This window comes from Cyanistes caeruleus, chromosome 3 (assembly GCF_971803275.1).
Source record: "Cyanistes caeruleus chromosome 3, bCyaCae1.hap1.1, whole genome shotgun sequence".
NCBI lineage: Eukaryota > Metazoa > Chordata > Aves > Passeriformes > Paridae > Cyanistes > Cyanistes caeruleus.
The window spans coordinates 16,275,245-16,294,034 of record NC_141703.1 but is presented as its reverse complement, the minus strand read 5'-3'; the positions used below and the strand labels follow the sequence as shown (position 1 = coordinate 16,294,034).

General features: G+C 42.9%; 1 protein-coding gene across 4 annotated transcripts in view; it reads left to right on the top strand.

The window, feature by feature from the left end:
- NHS (NHS actin remodeling regulator) overlaps positions 1-18,790 on the top strand; it is a 246,541-nt gene that overhangs the window by 223,223 nt on the left and 4,528 nt on the right. For 2 of the 4 annotated variants that reach the window (XM_086879993.1, XM_023918429.2), the window contains exons 4-8: positions 7,852-7,914; positions 10,100-10,292; positions 13,458-13,589; positions 14,846-17,803; positions 18,281-18,407. In XM_086879993.1, coding sequence (XP_086736119.1) covers positions 7,852-7,914; positions 10,100-10,292; positions 13,458-13,589; positions 14,846-17,803; positions 18,281-18,407 — 3,473 coding nt within the window. The remainder of the gene's footprint in view (positions 1-7,851; positions 7,915-10,099; positions 10,293-13,457; positions 13,590-14,845; positions 17,804-18,280; positions 18,408-18,790) is intronic. The other 2 variants (XM_086879995.1, XM_086879994.1) reach the window with 2 other exon arrangements.

Below are 18,790 nucleotides of genomic sequence, written 5' to 3'. Positions count from 1 at the left end.
ATTATTTAGAAGGTGTAGGTCAGACCTGGACTTGGCTTTTAAGTGAGGTGTTTGTCTAATGCCAGCCCTCATTCAGGTGGTAAGAGATGTGTTCTGCACCCGCCAGTTCAGGGACACTGGCATCTCAAGAGATGCTACACCTGTGAGTACATTTATAAGCTCAGTGATGATTCAGTAACCACAATAAATCATCGCTTACTTATCTTAAAAATCCAACTGCATTCATCCTAATCCATTATATTACCATATTTAAATACTATAATGCTAAAGCACTCACAGTGTAAAAGACTCTATGTAAATGAGTCACACCTGCCCAGGGACCAAAACATCAGTCAATCAGTCCACAGGAAAAGTTTTGTTTCTCATTTAAAAAACATTAAATACATAATAAGATTTGCATTAGTTTGATTGTTCTGGCTTTTTGGCTGCTTATCTGGTTAATTTTGAGGACAGCATCACCATCACCGCAGGCTTTGAACAGGTTAAATTTTCAGGCCTTAGGATTCAATTTGAAGGAGATACCCTGATGTTAAAGGATATCATAGGAAATAGTTTGAAGACAGAAAGAAGTAACAGGATTATCTGTTTCTTCTTTATATGTCATCATCAAAGCTAGCACTGTTGTAGGGTCATTGAAAGGTAAAGGAAAGATGATGCCATGTTAAGGATCAGAACTAGTTACAGATGAGTTTGGACAGGCTATTGAACATAAAGCTGTCTTAGTATCAGATGGGGAACAAGGCATCTCTTTTGAAATTGCATACACAGTGCTTAAAGGCCTGAATCTTTGCTGTGTTTAGAAAACAACCGGTGCATTTTATATATTACTTCCATCTGTGGAACACAAAATAATAACAAATAGTGAGCAACTGAGTCCTGTATTAGTTGACAAAATTAAGCCATGCTGAATGCAGATGTCTTGGCTATATCTGAGAGTCCACCCTTTTCTTTTCAAGAAGGAAAATATTAAGCTTTGTGCCCACCCATATCAGACCTCCTTTTGGAAGCTGACTGGGTTCAGTGTTCCCCTACGGAGAAGCAAACAAGAGCTGTTGGAGGGCTGTTGTTCTACTGATTTCAAGGCATCTGGCAATGTTCTGCTTTGGAAATTGCAAATACATCATACCCAGAGTACTTCAAAGTGCCTTGACCCATTTCTGAGAAAACCCCGTGTCAATGGGGCAACTTAAAAATTGAAAGAGAATAAGGCCAGATGAAGCTGCACGTGAATGTTCTGTCTGGCAGAGGTTAATCAGAGATTGTTACAAGACACTGCAACAGTGAATAGCTAATTGATATTGTGCCAGACTTTGTGATGTAATGATACCATTACAAGAGAAAGTTGAGAATGCTGTTATTGGCCAGCTTGCTCTTTTTGGCATAAGCTTTTTTTTTTACCAACATCTGCAAAAGTTTATCTGCTTCAGGGACTGCCGCTAATGTCTGATAACTGATTCCAGTTGATGGTGTCATCTAGTCATCAATGAAGTAAAGATGTTAAATCCACATGAATTTTTACCCTTGGCATAGCAGTATGTTGTGTATTCCACTCTTCTGCTGCATTGGGAAGGTGCCGAAGGGAGCAATACTACACAACCAAAAGAGCCCCCTTTTGTGTTTCTTTTAAATTAGGAAAGAGATCAACAAGAAGCTGGGAAATTTTTGGAAGTTACAGGGTCTGACTTTTCCAAACTGACTATCTAAGTTAAATCCATGTATTAAGATACTCAAATGAGAAACTTGATTTTGAGGAATGTTCAAATTACAACTGTGAGACCTGTGGGAACTACCACTGATGAAAGTTACTGAGAAAACAGGTCACTTATATCTGAGGCAAGGTTCCCTATGTGTATACCTTTTGGCTACTGCTAACAATTAGGTGGCTATGAGCTCTTCCTATGAGCTTGCCTATTGTATAGAAAAACTAGAGAAAATCAATCACAACAGATGAAGATTCACTCTTAATCACAACTCCGTTTACAGGGAGAAAGATGCCAAAGTCCCACAGATTCCAAGAAAGGACAAATGAATTCAAGTTCAAAGCAAGTAATGCCAGTGTAAATGGGTCTGGAAAGACATTTGGGACTGTTCCATCACGAGATCATTTTGTTGTGGAGAAAGAGTACAGAAATAGAAATGGAATAGGCTTTTTCATGTCTACTCTTGCTACAGAAAATTCCCTTATTTGGAAAAGAGGAAAGAGTACAAGAACAGGGCATAGTTTTTGCTGTTTATTGTCCCATAATTTATCCTTCCAGTTTCATACAGAAACCAGTTACAGAGTTCCTGGGCCAGAGATCAAACACAGAATAATAGCCACCAAAGAACCTCTCTGTGTTGACTCTGAAACTTGTTTAATACTATTTTTTAGCAAATTTACACCTTGAGCCTCAACAGCATCCTGTGACAATGACTTTAAAAAACTGTATGAAAATCTAGATTTTGTTTGTTTCAAACTCAATTCTTCATAATTTCATCATATCCCTTCTGGTTCTCAGGCTATGAGAAACAGTAAGCATTGCTTTTTCATTTCCTTTCTCCATGGTTTTGCAGACATGACTTAACTTTCCTATCCATTCCATTTATTTTTAAAGCTGAAAAACTGGTATACTTAGTTGCTCTCTACACTAAAGAATTATACAACCAAACACATTTAGAAGTATCATTCATTCAGGCATTTTTGCCAATGAAGAAGAAGAAGAAAAAGCCCAACCCACAACATAAATAATCTGAGAAGAGTATGAAAAAGTTACGGATTTGCCAAAATGAGGAAAATATTTCTTACACATGTTCCCATGACAACCCTGCCTGTAGTACTGCTGTGGCCAGTCACTGAGTGTGAAGATGCTGTGTCATTCCAACTGCATTTCAGACTTCTCTTTCATTTTTTCTGCATTTTTTCTTTCTTGGGTCTCCCCAAGCCAGCAAGGCTCTGAAATTTCTGTATTCCAGTTGAGAACGTTGTGGGACCACACTTTCTCATTTCCCACGTGGCTCAGCTGTTATAATGAAACCAAGGAGATGGAGCAAGGAATTTAGTATCTGGAAATTTACGCTCACAATTGCACAAATTTCAGTGTCAGTTTATTCATAATTATAATCTGAGCAGGAATCTAAAGGACAAGAAGCAGGAGGTTTTTCTCCAGACAGGGTTTTTCTGTCCCTGAGGCCTCGGCCAGAGCAAATGTGAAGGGAAAATAATGCATTGGGTAATTTTATTCCATCTCCTTGCCATTTCAGAATTATTCCAATGGTTTGCTTTAGGGTGCTTTGTACAGCAAAGGGAAGGAAGTATGACTGAATATACTAACTTTCACAGAGTTTTGTGCTGAAGCCAGATGAAGCCTCAGTAAAAAGCAACTGGGACAGGCATGAGTCGGGCTCTGCACTTTTTGCATGCAAATCCTGCCTGAAGCTGTTAGAAATGAAACCTACCTGACTTTATTCATCAAAATGAACTTGTATAGCACCATTTGTGCAATAAGCCTAATACCTACAACCATGTATTGTGGGATGTTTATTTTGTACCTTTGTCTGCTGAAATGCTACATGTGCTATGACTTCTGTCACAAAACATGTCTTAGTTTTGTCTTTACCTTGTCAAAACACTGGAGCCGTACATTAATCCTTAAAGGACTGTCAGTACTTTAGCTGATTGCATTTGTGATGCTCCAAAAGAAAAGAAAACACCCACAAGAAGATAAAATAAAAACTTGAGGAGAATGAAACATACAGATATATAAACACTGGGAGCAGGCAGGTGAGAAGGGTTGTGATTTGCAGCAAAAATAGCAGGGCCAGAAATATTCCCATTATTTTCTCTTCACCATCAGTTCACTGTATAAGAAAGCTGCAGTACAGTTACGAATTTCTAATTAACTGTGTTCCGAAAATACTGGAAAGCTGGTACCCTTTTACTAGTATTTCTTCTACTTTCTCTAGACCTTCAGGTTTTTCTATCATGTAAATAAATACCATTTTCTTTAACTGCTGTGAGTTAAGGAAGCATTTCACAGGCAGAGGGAGGGAGACACAGAGGTTTCAGAGCCCCAGGAGTCAGTACTGTACTCATGTGAATGTGGGAGTAAACACTAGTTCATATTTATTCTACATGTTGATTTTTTAGTGCACGAATGACTGTTCCTAAATGAGATGTTAGGATGTACTGTTCATCTTATTTCTATGCTTCCATAGGGTGAAAGTAAACTGTATATATGTTCTGTTTGCTGGAGACAACAGAATATATAAAGCTTGCAGATGCTGAAGCAACAGCTCCGCTTGGGTGAATATCACCCATGACATTCATAAGGTTATCCTGGGAGGGAAACTTCCTCCACCTACTGCAATAGAAGCCTGAAGTCAGAAACAATATTGAACACTTACGCTTTTTGTTAGCTGCAGCTTTTAGGCAGCAGGAGTCAGAAATAATCCCCTGGAGAACAGCACTGTGCAGCAGCGTGTACCAGCCACCTCCTGCCCTCAACAAGGCTGTGCCAGCCCTGTGCTGATGGGGGATGTGACTCTGCCACCTAAATCTCTTGTGAGACAACACCTTGCCTGCCTGATCAAACACAGCTGAGGGGGAAGGAATCAACTCAGCCATGTCTAAATTCAACAAATGTGTTGAAGATAAATGCTCTTGATGAGACTTTAGCATTATCATTCTTTAATTAACTGAGGAAAAATTGTTTCTTCATTCTTGGGTTTATGTTTTTCCTATCACCATTGCACTGTGTTCCATAGGCCTTGTGCACTAACTTTGAAATCTCAGAATCTCCTGTAATCACTATAGGTAAGGCAGGCTAGGTACATGATGTAACACAAATTATGCTTCTTGAATCAGTCTTTCCTATATGTTGAAGATGCTGAACTCCAGTCGTGTCTCAGAGCTTTGGGTGATGGAAAAGAGAAGAGGGGCAGATGTGGCAATTTTGTCCTGTTACTGACCCATTCATTTCCTTCTCCAGATCCCAGCTCTGGCACAATAAATGGGACAGACTCATAAATTGCCAGGCTGGCATGTTTGTCAACTGTTGATTTGCTTCTTTGTCACTGTCCTGATGATACTTTAAGGTTTTAATTCATTAAAATGGTTAATGATGAGTCCTGACTCATCATATGTTCTAGTAATGCTCCTCCTAAAATCAGGGTGAGTGTTCAGGGGTGCTTCATCTCAGCCCAAGTGCTGAAAGAAGGTGAGCTGAATTGCTCCTCAGCAGAGCCACTATCTCTTTCTCTATAGGGGAAGCTCTGTTGACTAGTCAGACTTGGACATGACTATTTTGTTGTAGCACACAGAAACCAAAGACTTTCACATTAAAGTGACATGGAGCACTGAGAAATCAAGTCACGTGCATATGCAACAAGATTTTTACTGCAAGGCAGTTTCAGGAGCACAATGGCATCTCTGCAAATGAGGTTGATGGGATAGCTCAGGAAATAAAAATGTTCACAAATGTCAGTGACAATTCCCCATTCAAGCAATTATGCACCAGTTTAGTTTCAAAGCAATCTTAGCCCATTAAAGAAAAATGCACACTTTTAAAGTATTCTGGCTTTGTATTTAACAGAATGATTATCACTGTTTCTGTTTGCAAAGCACACCCACACAAAAGAAATTCACTTTTAAAACTGCCTAACTACGGATTTGCCCATCAGACCAGAACAGCCTTGGGTTTATAATAATAATTTCTTGCTTAATTATGTGTTTACTCAGGACGTTTAGAGATATTCTGGTTTTCTGAGTGAATGAGAACTTCTGAAAAGCAGCAGCTCACTGCCTCCCCCAGCATGGAGGTGTTGAAATGCTGAGGCTGCTGCTCTGTGCCAGCATGCCTCAGCTGCCCCAATAATAGGCACCACATGGAAACAGGCACTAAATGACCTCAGGACCCCTTGGCAAGGCAGTGGTAGCACCAGCTTTCTCAGGAGCACAACTGTGACAGCAGAAACTGAACTTTTGCTGGTCACCTTCATTTCTGTCCTATCTCTAATGATAGGAACTTACCTAGGAGGTTTGTCCTGCCATGCTTAAGCAGGGACCTGAGCCTCTGGCACATCAAAGGATGGCTGTAGGCACATGGAAGCAGACAGGTGTTCTCTCAGAGGCACCTGGCAGAGTGGCACACAGGTGAGGTAGGGTAGGTGCTGCACTGATAGGACAGACAGATGGGTAACCTCATACTGCTTTTCTTGACTGTAGCCCATACTGCTTTCTCTAAGACCAAAGCTGAGGTCCTGCTGTTTCTCTCCTGGACTGGTTTGCCCCTGAGTGGCTTGTGCATGTAGCTGTGCTTGAAGCTCAGGGCAGGGGGTCCCTCCTGTCCTCATATCTTTGTGCACTGACAATCACAGGCCGTGGGATATTGCAAGGATTTTTATATTCTGAACTCTTGTCACCTCAGCAGCGTTAGTCTCCCTGTGTCCTGACCATCCCCAGAGATCCTCTATGACCTTCCATGAGGAAGCTGAATTTCAAGCATCCTGGTACCTGCAGACTGTCTGCTTAGAGCAGGTGACTGGAAACTTGATCAGAGGACCAAGCGTGGTGTCATCCTTAGGTATCTGAGGAATAAGCAGACAAATTGTTGATGTATTCAGTACCTCCACAGCCTTCATTGCATGAAGAGGGGTCCTGTACCTGAGATAAGTACTTTTTCCAGCTTGGGAGAACTGTCTGGGCAGAAACTAAGCTGCTGGAAATGTTCACTAGGAACATTTCCCCTGCTCTGGTCTCCTGTAAGCCATATGGACAGCTCATCTGGAGGCTTCCCATGAGCACATGGGAACCAGGGAAAAACAGAAGTTGTATATCTAGGAAGAGCCCTAAATATACAAGGTGCAGGATGAGGCCTTTTGAGACTCACTACAACTTTTTGTCTTGAGAGGAGACTATATAATGCAGAATCTTTCAAACTGAGGTTTGTCCATCTGTCACAGCAGTGTTGATAATGATTGATAATGACTGGGAGGAAAAACATTCATAGAATTATTTGGCATTATTAGCCTACTAACTAATACATGGAGAAATAATAACCCCTACCAAGAAACACATGCTAGAGATTTCCAGAGTTGTCAACAGACCTGTTTTCTTTATCTCTTTTTTTTATTTCCTATTTCAAAAGAAGTCAGTTGTCCTTCACTCATTGATTTTGAAAATTGGACGTTGCCACAAACAAACCACAGTTTCTGACAGAAGAAGATTTTGGAGGTGTAGGGATTCAGCAAGACCCAGGACATTCTGGCAATTGTTATTCATCCTTTCAAGTGTTACAAAAAGTGACAAAAAGCCAATTGATCACTGTCACCCTGTCACAATGATTGCAAACTTAGAGAAATTGTGATATCATCAGAAACACATAGCAATTAATGTATTTGATAAATCACCATCGGCGTCATTATTTATATCCATTTGCTTAAAGCTGAAGAAATAATTGAAAAAGGTCCCTTAAATTATGAAATAATTTACATTTATGTAATTGGATATGTATCTTGCACTGCTTCTGCTCCAGGCAGACCAGTATGAGTTACCAAATCAATACAAGGCATTCTTGGGACAATTTAAGCATGTCTGTACAAGGAGGCTGAACCAATTTCACTTCACGTTTGTCTAATCCAAAACCAGCTAAGCTAATCCAAACTAAGCAAAATCAGCACTGACTTCACAGGGTTCCAAACCAATCTGTTGTGGGGAATAAACCCATCAATAGGAAACTGGGTGAAAATCTCTGCTCATTTTGGCTCTGATGCTAATTTATCCAGACAAAAATTATGTGCTTTTACAAGAATTGTTTTGTGTATGTTTTTAATTTTAATTTTTTTTTTTTTTTTTCCCACATTTCACATTTATAGTTTAACAGCACCCGTTCGCCCTCCCCAATTGAGTGTTGCCACATGACCCCCTGGAGTAGAAAGGTACTGGAAAAACAAGCAATCCTCAATTAACAGCCCTGTCTCACTCTTCTCCCTTCCAGATCCTAACCCTTCCTCTTGCTTGCTTTTTACTCGCTAACTTTACTGCGCTAAAAGAAGCCATTTCTGTTTTTCTCATTCAGTAAGGCACAATAATAACTTTTTTCCCTTCCTTCTTTCATTCTTTCATTCTTCACACCTTGGATGGGTTTCAGGATCTCAAGGCCACAAAGCTGCCTCCCCCTATCACTCTGTTAAAAGGCCTGAACTCGGACAGGCTCAATAGCGTTAGCAATAGCATTTAATTCTCTTGCCATGTTTTGCAACCCCCACTTCTTTTTTTCCAAAATGGTAAGAAATGGTTTGGACAATGCCACACGGACAGCAGGTATTTATTCTCTGGCCATTTGGTGATGCCACTGTTTGGAGAGCAGGAGCTCTGGCAGCCAGGGTTGCTTCGCCCACTTTGTCCAGCACTTCTTTGTCATCCAGGGAAGGATGAATTCGGCAACAAATGCAGTGTGTGTGTGTGTGTGTGTGTGTGTGTGTGTGTGTGTCCCCACGTGCCTGTGTGTGTGTGCAAGGGTGGGTTTTTTTGCATGCATGCATCAAACTTGGGGCGGGGTGGGGGGGGCAGTTACCTAGGAAACAAAGTCTTTTGTGCTTGAAGTTTATATGAGCTATTCACGTCTGCCGGGAATCGGCACAAAAGCTGCAGGCAGAAAGAAGGCTGCAATGTTTGACTGAAATCCTACGTGGGAAAAGAGGGTTTTCTGCGGGAGGGAGAAGAGGAAACGTGTGTTGTCTTGGGTCTGGGGGTGCTGCAGGAGGTGACACTGACGAGGTAAGTAAGTGCCCTCCAAGTTTAAATAGCTGCAGAGTTAAGATCTTTAATGCTTTTGGGCTGGGACGTAAATGCTGTTTGGCAAGCCAGAGCTGGTTAATTCCCCCGGGATTTGTGAGGAGCCTGGGCGGAGGAATGGCAGAAGTACAATGGCAGACAGGGCATGATCCTGCGGTGTTCAACACCCACCTGCTCGATGCTCTGCCATGGCAATATAGAGCAACATTTCATCTTTGCCCTGTTTGCTACTGAAACTAAAACTGGCAAATAAAGTGTAAACAGCTTGCATGAAGGAGGGAAGGCTGGTAGTTAAGCAGCTGGGAATTCAAGACTGAGGAGAAAGCCGGTCTGAAAGGGATTTCACTTCATTTTTAAAAAAATGAGAGGCAGACAGATGTCCTGAGCTGACCAAACAGTTATCACAGCTTACAGAAGAATGTATTAATAGAAGAAGGGAGGAAAAATAGGCAGAAGAAGATGAAGGTAAGTGTTTCTCCCCTCTGTCCTTGCAAACAAAACAGAAAGTTTTTTGGTTTTTTTGCAAACAAAGAGACCCCCCCAGACCCAAGCTGGCAGCCAACACCATGTGAAAACGCACTTGCTTTATTTCTCTTTGCAAGACAGGGTATTGGGGGATTTGTTGTTTTTTCCAAAACAAAACAAACCGTCTGTGTTTCTTCCATGCTGTTTACTTTTCTCTCTGTTTCTTCATTTTCAGCATCTAGTACTTCTTGTAGGAGGCTATAAAAATATGCATGGTTTCTAAACAACCTTTTCAATTTCTCCTGGTGCTGGCTACTCTTTTCTTTAGTTGTTGTCTCCCTGCCCCAGCACTGTCAACACCTGGCACTTCTCACCGCACAGGTGTTGGATGGCTGTACTATGGTCTGCTCTTGGTTGTCCTTTGTACAAAATGAAATGCAAATGGTTATTCTGTAGTATGGAGGGGTCTTCTTTGAAACTTTGGACCTTCTGATGCTTGAATGAATGGTTATATGAAGCCAGTTGCAGTTGCAAATGAGAACCCACATGTCTGATGCTTGTGGTAACTGAGGACACGCTTGCCATGGCTATGCACGAATGCAAGATGTGCCCCTTCTGACAGAGGAGATGGCCTGTAAATGTCACTGTAAATGTGCTGACTTACAGTATGCTGAGACGTTTTTCTCCTATTAGCAGGATGTTAAGTTTCCACTGGAGAATGGCTGGTGCTGTGTGATTTAGCTAGAACAATTCTCTCCTGCATCCCTTTAATTGATTTCTGATTTGTGTGTCTGCTTTGTTTCAAAATTAGCTTGGTGTGCCTGATTGGGAGACACTGATTTTGAATGTATTCATTTGCAGTCCCATCCACCAGAGGACGAAGATACAGATGTCATGTTAGGGCAGAGGCCGAAAAATCCAATACATAATATCCCTTCTACACTGGATAAACAAACCAATTGGAGTAAAGCACTACCTCTCCCAACTCCAGAGGAGAAAATGAAACAAGATGCCCAAGTGATTTCTTCTTGCATTATCCCCATCAATGTCACTGGTACAAATCTCTTCTATTTCTTTTTGTATTTATTGCATGGTTCAAGGGAAGTCAAGTACTGATTTTGTTTAATTTATTTGAAATCACGGGATTGTGCAGTCTGGGGGCAAAAACCCTAGCTTGAAGATTTACTTTCTGAAAGACAGTGGGCTGAATTCATCCCTTATGTGTGACTGCTGGAGTCGCTGAAGCTGCATCTAGGATTGATTTGGCCCGTATTTTCAGAGTCATGTTATATGGTGTAACATAACCCTAGTTCCCCGTATAAACAATGTACTTTTGTTGTGTATATAACCTACAATCTGTATTAACAAAGACCTCAAATAACTTTTTGAATGTAGCTGACTGAAATAATGCAGAAAGCCACCAAAATTAATCATATGATTATCATGTGTAGCAGGAGAAGAGAAACTAGAGAATGTAGGCTACTATTTGCAGTGCTTTAAACATGCAAGGCATGAATGTGTAGCATGCAAACCATCGCTCTGAGATCTCTTTACATGCAGCTATGCTGAAGGTATAGTAATGGCATTTTCTTTTATTCCTATAACATTTGAATATATTTTACTAGATTTATTTGAAGGAGAACTTGTTTATAGAAGCAGCAGGTATATCACTTATTAAATGTGATAGATTACTTATTTTCAGAATCAAAAATCAGGCTGTTTTTCTCTCTTTCTCTTTTTCTCTTTCTTTCCTTCCAGAGGGCTATGGTAAACATAAAGTTGATCTGAGTTTTTCTCAAAAATATTTTCAAGTACCAAGTTTTGATTAACTTAAGAGCATAAAGTGGGCTAACTTTCACAGTTATAGACTTCAATGTAAACAATCATGAAAAAAGCAGGGGGCTTTCAGTTAACCTTCATTCGCCAGAGAAAATATTTGTGTTTAATTCTATTTTCCCAGAAACTGGCGGGTTGGGGTAAGGTCACAGCCCCTCATTTCCCATTGTTCTTCCCCATGTCTATCAGTGGTGCACAAACCTTCCTGCAAGACGAGCTGTAGGATTCACCGTGGTGCTGGAGGGGGTTGTATGCCTACAGTCCAGCTTCAGCTCACAACCAAGGCTTCTGGGCTTACAGCATCACAGTGACAAGTCCCCATGTGCTCCACCATCAGCTGCGTGAATCCTCCCAGTGACAGCAGCACAGTGCCAGTTCCCCTCTGTCCTGGCAGAGGAGTGACACTGCACAGCGCCACCAGCTCTGCCTCCCTGGGGAGGTGGCAGCCAGGAGTGGGTGTCCCTTTCTCCAGGACAGTGCTTTGGCCACAGGACAGGCAGCTGGGTGGCAGAATGGCCTGCATACACCCTGCTGGGCTGCAGGTTGGGAGCCAGTTGGTCAAGGTCATAGGTTCCCACAGAACTCACAGAAAGTCATAGATAATGTGGCGTATTTCCATGAGGTAAAGTTAGTGATAAAATTATGCTCCTTCTTGTTTCAATATAGGACCCTAACCAGTGCAGGCTTCCTAACAGGGCTATTGTCACTTAGTGCAGCCTGAGGACAGTTAGGTTTGGGACCAATGTTAACGTTTCCAGTAATAGCCATTTTTGCCTAGACTCCACCTGCCATACATTGGAACCAAATTTCCACTGATCAGTTTTACAGATCAAGAATGGTATGTAATCTTCTGGATGTTTATGTGTATCATTCTCATTAGCACTAATGGGAATAATTTGTATGCATCACGGGGAAGAAATACCCTCTTCCACTTTCCTCTCGGAGATGACCCCCGTGCATCTGGCACACAGAGCATGTTCAGCTAACTCACAGTTGCTGGAAAACCAGCAATGATGCTGATTGATTTTTTTGTTTCAAAGAGTTTGCTTTTAGTTCTCTGTTTTTGTTTTTTAAGCTTCTCCCAACCCTGAGAAATGTTCACTTCTTTGAAAATGATTGTTGTTGGAGTTTACGGCACTTTTGTTCCATATTAAAGAAAGTTCTTCCTCTGCTTATTCCAGGGGCATTGGTGGTTACAGGACATCTGTCTGAAGCCTCTATTTCACTGTAGTAGATTTCAAGAAGAACTTTTACAAGAAAGTTACTTTTTAATGTTTTACATTGTTACGTAATGTAATATGTATGTGTATGTCTGTGTATAATTATGTTTTCTATAATTATACGCTATTAAAATAGAGCTTCTTATCAGGATTTTTTTTTTCCTTTTGTTTGCTTTAGTTTGTTCGTTTTTCTTAAGATTACAAACCACTGTACCAGCAATCCTTATGTTAGTGTTTTTATGGACCTGGCACATTTTTTCCTACCTGTCCCATGTCAACTTTAGAGAGCATGAGTTAGTGTACAGTTGTGCAAAAAGCCAGTGCAGATGGGTTTTTGAGTTAAACAGTGTACAATCACACTGAAAGACACTTCCCTTTGCTAATGCCATGGAAACATAAAAGAAAAAACTGAATTCTCACCTATTCTGTATGAAGGTGGTCATAAACAAACATACTCAAGAACTTGAGCTTCTAAATCTAAACAGAGGATCTTGATTGCGTGACCTGAGCTGACTCCCACTGTGCGCTGTGCACATGGGAAAATCAGGCCACTTCCTGATGTGTGCAAGTAAATAGCAGCTCCCCAGTAATGTCACTCTTAGTCATGTGTCATTGTCACAGAGAATGCTCTCTAAACTTGCATGGTGACTTGGCCCCATTTTAGCTGTCTCCTTCCTTTTTGAAATGTTAGCTCCCTTGGCATATTGGTCTCCTAAGAAGCACCCAACTACTACAATATGGCATTATAACCTTAAAATGTTTTCTTACACTTAGTTGCTAAAAATAAGTCAGGCTACAGCTGAACAGATAATGCTTTGCAGACAAGTTACTGTCATTGTCCCTATGACAGATGGATAAATAGCTATAAGAAAGATGCCCTGCTACCAAGAGCTCTCTATTCGCCTTCTTTATTTTCTTTCCTTTTTCTGTTCTTTTTCTTTTCATGCCTTCTGTTATTTTTGGCAGACCAGGCTGCTGAGGGGGAGCTGGAATTAGATGTAAAACTGTGATATACTGTGATATAATTTACATAAGAGCTACATAAGGGCTCCCTTATGTTTATTCACAGGCTTAATCCAAGCTCACATACCTCCACTGTGTTCCAGCCATGAAAATTTGTTTACTATTTCTAAAGGCTAATGAGACCTATTTATGGGTTGCAGGAGTTGGTTTTGACAGAGAGGCTAGTATACGCTGCTCTCTTGTTCATTCACAATCTGTACTACAGCGGAGACGAAAGTTGAGGAGGAGGAAAACCATCTCTGGCATCCCCAGAAGAGTGCAACAAGAAATAGGTGTAGTATAAATACAAATCTTCCATAGATAGCTTTCTAACCAACTTAAATTGCAGGGATATGAGCTGGTAGTTAGCCTTCCAAAGAAACAAAACCTTGAAAGTGTAAATGCTTGTGGAGTCTAGGAATGATATGTTTTGTTCTTTTAATTTACTACAGTAAGAAAAGCTATATTACTCCATATGGCCTTGAAGGACTGGGGCCTTACTGAGTAATATAGATGTACGTGTTCAGCTCTTATTGTGTAAATGTTAATCAGTTCTTTTTTTCTTTTTCATTTTATTTCTGTTATGAACCCATAGTTAATGTGCATAAAAAGTAACTAGATTAAGTGAAAGTTTTTTCTTGCATCAGGGGAGCTTAAGGTAAAGAACTGACAGATGTTACTCCACAAAGTGATGATGAGTTGTCACAACAGCTGGATAACTTAGATGAGTGGATGAATATCTACCATAGATACAGCTGCTGGTACCCTGCAAAGCTGCTGGCTTTGCTAAACTTTCATTTTATTTATCACACTCCTTGATTCCTTCCTATTATTCTTTATCATCAAGAATATTTGCCTTAAATCTACCAAATTATCTCACTTTTTGTCAGGGTAAATTAGAAGCAACTCTGTTGGGGGCAAATTCAATGTGAAATTCTTATTAACTCAAAACGAAACAGAATTGTTATTTCTTAATGTTCATCTGCACCTGAAGATGGCTCTGGTGTTTTGGTCAGTTGCCATGAAACTTGATTGGAAGCAGAAGAAATGTGTTTATCATAAGGAATAAGCAATCAGAGAACCAATGAAAGAAAGATCCTTTTGTCTTGCAAATATTCTTGATAGTAAAGAAGCAGATAATGGAAATTCTGAACAGACAGGTAGGCGAAACAGAAATATTTTTAGAAGCTTATGGAGTGTTTTGTCCAGCGGCCACTCCTGAAAACTTTAAGTAGCTGAAATAGTCATAAAAAACTGAAAACTTAGTATTTGTCTTAAAATTTAGCACAGCAAGCTCAGCTCTACATTGAAAACACATTGCAGAAGTCATGTTGCAGAACTAGGAGAATTTTCCTCCCTCTTTGGCAGGAGGTCTGCCTTATAAATTCTATATAAGAATTTAAGAACTAAACTCAAATTTGGTCCAATGCTCAGAAAGATTAAAAAATAAAGAATACAGTAGATAATGCTTCTTGGTTGCTCTGTGGGTTGTCTCTTGCCGGGAAATGTGGAGCTCTCTCCCACTCACCCAGCTTTCCATGTGTCCTAGATTCAGACGAGTCGCCAGTGGCGAGAGAGCGCAATGTGATTGTGCACACAAACCCAGAATTCTCTGGCTCCAGCAACAGGAGGTTGGGGACCCGGGACTCAGAGTGCCAGACAGAAGAAATCCTGATAGCTGCTCCCTCCCGGCGACGGATCCGTGCCCAGCGGGGGCAGAGTGTTGTTGCCTCCCTCTCCCACTCCACTGGCAACATCTTGGTGCTGGCGGACAACGGGGATGCGGTCTTTGCTGCTGCTGTGAGCAACCGCATCCGCTCGCGGAGCCTTCCTCGCGAGGGCGCCCGGGCCAGCGAGGGCCATCAGGATGCCACCACCAAGAGTGCAGGGTATGAAGTGGAGCACTTCCTAGCTGGTCAGGACAGGATCCCGAAAAACGGGAAGGAGATCTTGAGTAAGCAGGGCTCACAGGAGTGTCAGCCCATTGGTTTAACTTGTCCTCAGCACCTGCATAGCCCTGAACACAGCATCAGCGAGAGGGGGAGATCGCGGCTGTCAAGGATGGTCGATTCAGGCAGCTGTGAAATTTCATCTAACTCAGACACCTTCGGGAGCCCAATTCACTCCATCTCCACAGCAGGAGTCCTGCTCAGCAGCCACATGGACCAGAAAGATGACCACCAGTCCTCCAGTGGCAACTGGAGTGGGAGCAGCTCCACCTGTCCCTCCCAGACATCTGAAACCATTCCTCCTGCTGCCTCTCCTCCGCTAACAGGCTCTTCACACTGTGACTCCGAGCTGTCACTCAATACTGCTCCCAATGCCAACGAGGACTCCAATGTCTTCATCACAGAGCAGTTTGGTGACCATACAGACAAGGTCAGGGGCCACAGGGCGAGCTCCTTCACATCCACTGTGGCAGATTTACTGGATGACCCCAACAACAGCAACACGAGCGACAGTGAGTGGAACTACCTGCACCATCACCATGATGCCTCCTGTCGCCAGGATTTCAGCCCTGAGCGCCCGAAGGCGGACAGCCTGGGATGTCCCAGCTTTACCAGCATGGCCACCTATGACAGCTTCCTCGAAAAGACCCCCTCTGACAAGGCAGACACTAGCTCACACTTCTCTGTGGATACTGAAGGATACTATACCTCCATGCACTTTGACTGCGGTCTGAAGGGTAATAAAAGCTACATTTGCAACTATGCAGCCCCAGGCTCCGAGAGCGGTCAGACCGGGAGCATGACTTCCAGCCTAGCTGACTGTGCCTGGCAGGAGTGTGTGAGCCACAGGAGGCAGGCACGGCAGTGCATCTCACTGAAGAAACCAAAGGCAAAGCCAGCCCCACCAAAACGCAGCTCGTCTTTGAGGAAATCAGAGGGCAGCACCGACCTTCCTGACCAGAAAGAACCAAAGATCGGTGGTGGGCAGCATGTCTCTCACACTGCCAGGGAAATGAAGCTGCCCCTTGAGTTTTCAAACACACCTTCCCGAGCGGAAGGCCCTAGCCTGCCAGCCAAACAGGAGCTTCCCTGGCCAAACCAGGGTGATGGTGGGTTAAAGGACACTCCATTTGACACCGCTGATATCCCCTCCTTTAAAGATGAAGGTGCTGAACAACCTCACTATGCAGACCTCTGGCTTCTGAATGACTTGAAATCTAGTGATCCTTACAGGTCCTTGTCCAATTCAAGCACTGCTACGGGTACTACAGTCATAGAGTGCATCAAGTCACCAGAGAGCTCTGAATCCCAAACATCTCAGTCTGGGTCACGAGCTACAACCCCATCCCTCCCCTCTGTTGATAATGAGTTTAAGCTGGCCTCCCCGGAGAAGTTGGCAGGGTTAGCCTCACCCTCCAGTGGGTACTCCAGCCAGTCAGAGACGCCCACCTCTTCTTTTCCAACAGCTTTCTTTTCAGGACCATTGTCTCCAGGGGGGAGCAAGAGGAAGCCAAAAGTTCCAGAGAGGAAGTCATCGCTGCAGCAGCCACTCTCAAAAGATGGCACCGCCTCAGTGAGCAAAGACCTTGAACTTCCAATTATACCTCCTACTCACCTTGACCTAAGTGCTCTTCACAATGTCTTGAGCAAGCCCTTCGCTCACAGGCACCAGCTGCATACCTTTAGCCACAGCAAGCAGAGTGCAGTCGGGGAAGCCCTGCAGCCCAGCCCTCCCTCTGCCCTCGCCATCACACCCTCCGTTCTCAAGTCTGTCCACCTCCGGGCAGTCAACAAGCCTGAAGGAGTGAAACATAAAGGCAGCACCCCAGACCTGCTCTGCATACAGGAGTCCACCTTGATGGCAACTGAGGTCTCTCCAGGCAAAATGAGGCCGCTCTTAGCTAAGAAACCAGTATCACGCCAGTACTCTACAGATGAGGCCATAATGCTGTACATTGACACTTCCCCAGCAGAAGCAGGCCCTGGAAAGCCACCTTTAGAGAAAAGCTCCTCTTTTGGTGGGCAGAATAGCTGTGAGCGAGAAGCTGTAACTTCAGCAAGCATGGGTCTGGTTGAAATCAAACCTGGGAAGGACCAAACACACCTGGCCATTGAACACTTACCAGAAAGCTCTCTGAATGAGACATGTGCCATCCCCATGGATGGCTTTGAGAAGGGCTCAGCTGTCCCCACAGGTGATGATGAAACAAAGAAACCTGCCCAGGGAGCAGAAACAATGCACGACCTTCAGCAAGTGCAGGCTCAGCAAGAGCTCTCCGCAGGCAGCAAGGGGAAGGTGGAAGCTGGGCCTGTGGATGAAAGCCCGGCTCAGGCTGAGGGACTGGCCATCACCTATCAGTTAAAGCACCAACCCGATGTAAGCCACCATGTGCCTGGGAATATCAGCTACGAAGCAGAGATGGAAGCAGTGGATTCACTCAGTGAAGAGGGCTGCAAGCAGGAAAATGATATCACATCAGGTATCTCAACCAAAAGTGCCTCTGATGACAGCAGGGCAGACGAGACAGTGGGCAGCACAGACGAGCCTTCACTGAAAGGTCAGTTGGAAATTCTTTCTGTGTCATATCCAAACAGACAGCTTTGGACAGGGTGGTGGTGGAGTCAAAGCAGAGTGGCACATCAGCTTATCTCTGTGGGTTTAAGCATGGACTCCCCTATGTCTGTTAGCTGGCCAGCCAGCCCAAAGCTATTTACACTTTTCCAAAGTATTCAGACTGTATTTCTGATATTTATTTCCCCCCTTGTGCTGTATTTCAGCTGAAAAGATAAAAGGGAGGAGCATTGGCCCTGGGTACAGAAGAGTCTGATTATCACAGCTATGCTGTAAATGGGAGGTCCTGTGTTCAGTGCTCCTTTTATGGGCTCTGGTATGGAACAGACATGACTTTTAGATTAGAGGGTAAAGGCTGTGTAGTGGTATCACCCACTCAGTTGTGAGCTGGTGCCTCCAACTGGCCATGCTCTTGCAAAGTGCAGTGGAATCTGACTCATAATGTGGCTTCTCTCATTTTAAGAGTCTTCTCCAAGTGATGAGTCCATCATGTCTCCACTGAGCGAGGAGTCACAGGCTGACACTGAGGATGTCTTTGTGTCTCCAAACAAACCCCGCACTACTGAGGATCTGTTTGCAGTCATTCACAGGTAACCTAACCTTGCAGCAATGGGAAATGGTAACATGCATCCCTGCACAGTTATCCACTAACAATAGCTGCAGGATGGTTATTCTATGTTTAAGTCTTGTCCTCAAATTACATTCTTTAGTTAACTCAGTTTAGTTTTCTAAAAGGCAGCTTTAAAACACATTTTATTATGGCCTGGAGTGCAGTCCTGAGTATCTTCATGGCATGTAGGGCATGCTTTACAGATAAAAACATCAGGCTGTTCTCTCTAACCAACATACATCTTCAAAGAAAACTACCTGCAGTGGTTCCTGTGTTCTATCTACCAGTCCATCAGTGAATGAGTTGTTGCAGGGAGAAGGATATGAGAAAGCATCTCTTCAATTTTGGAGTATTTTGTAGTCA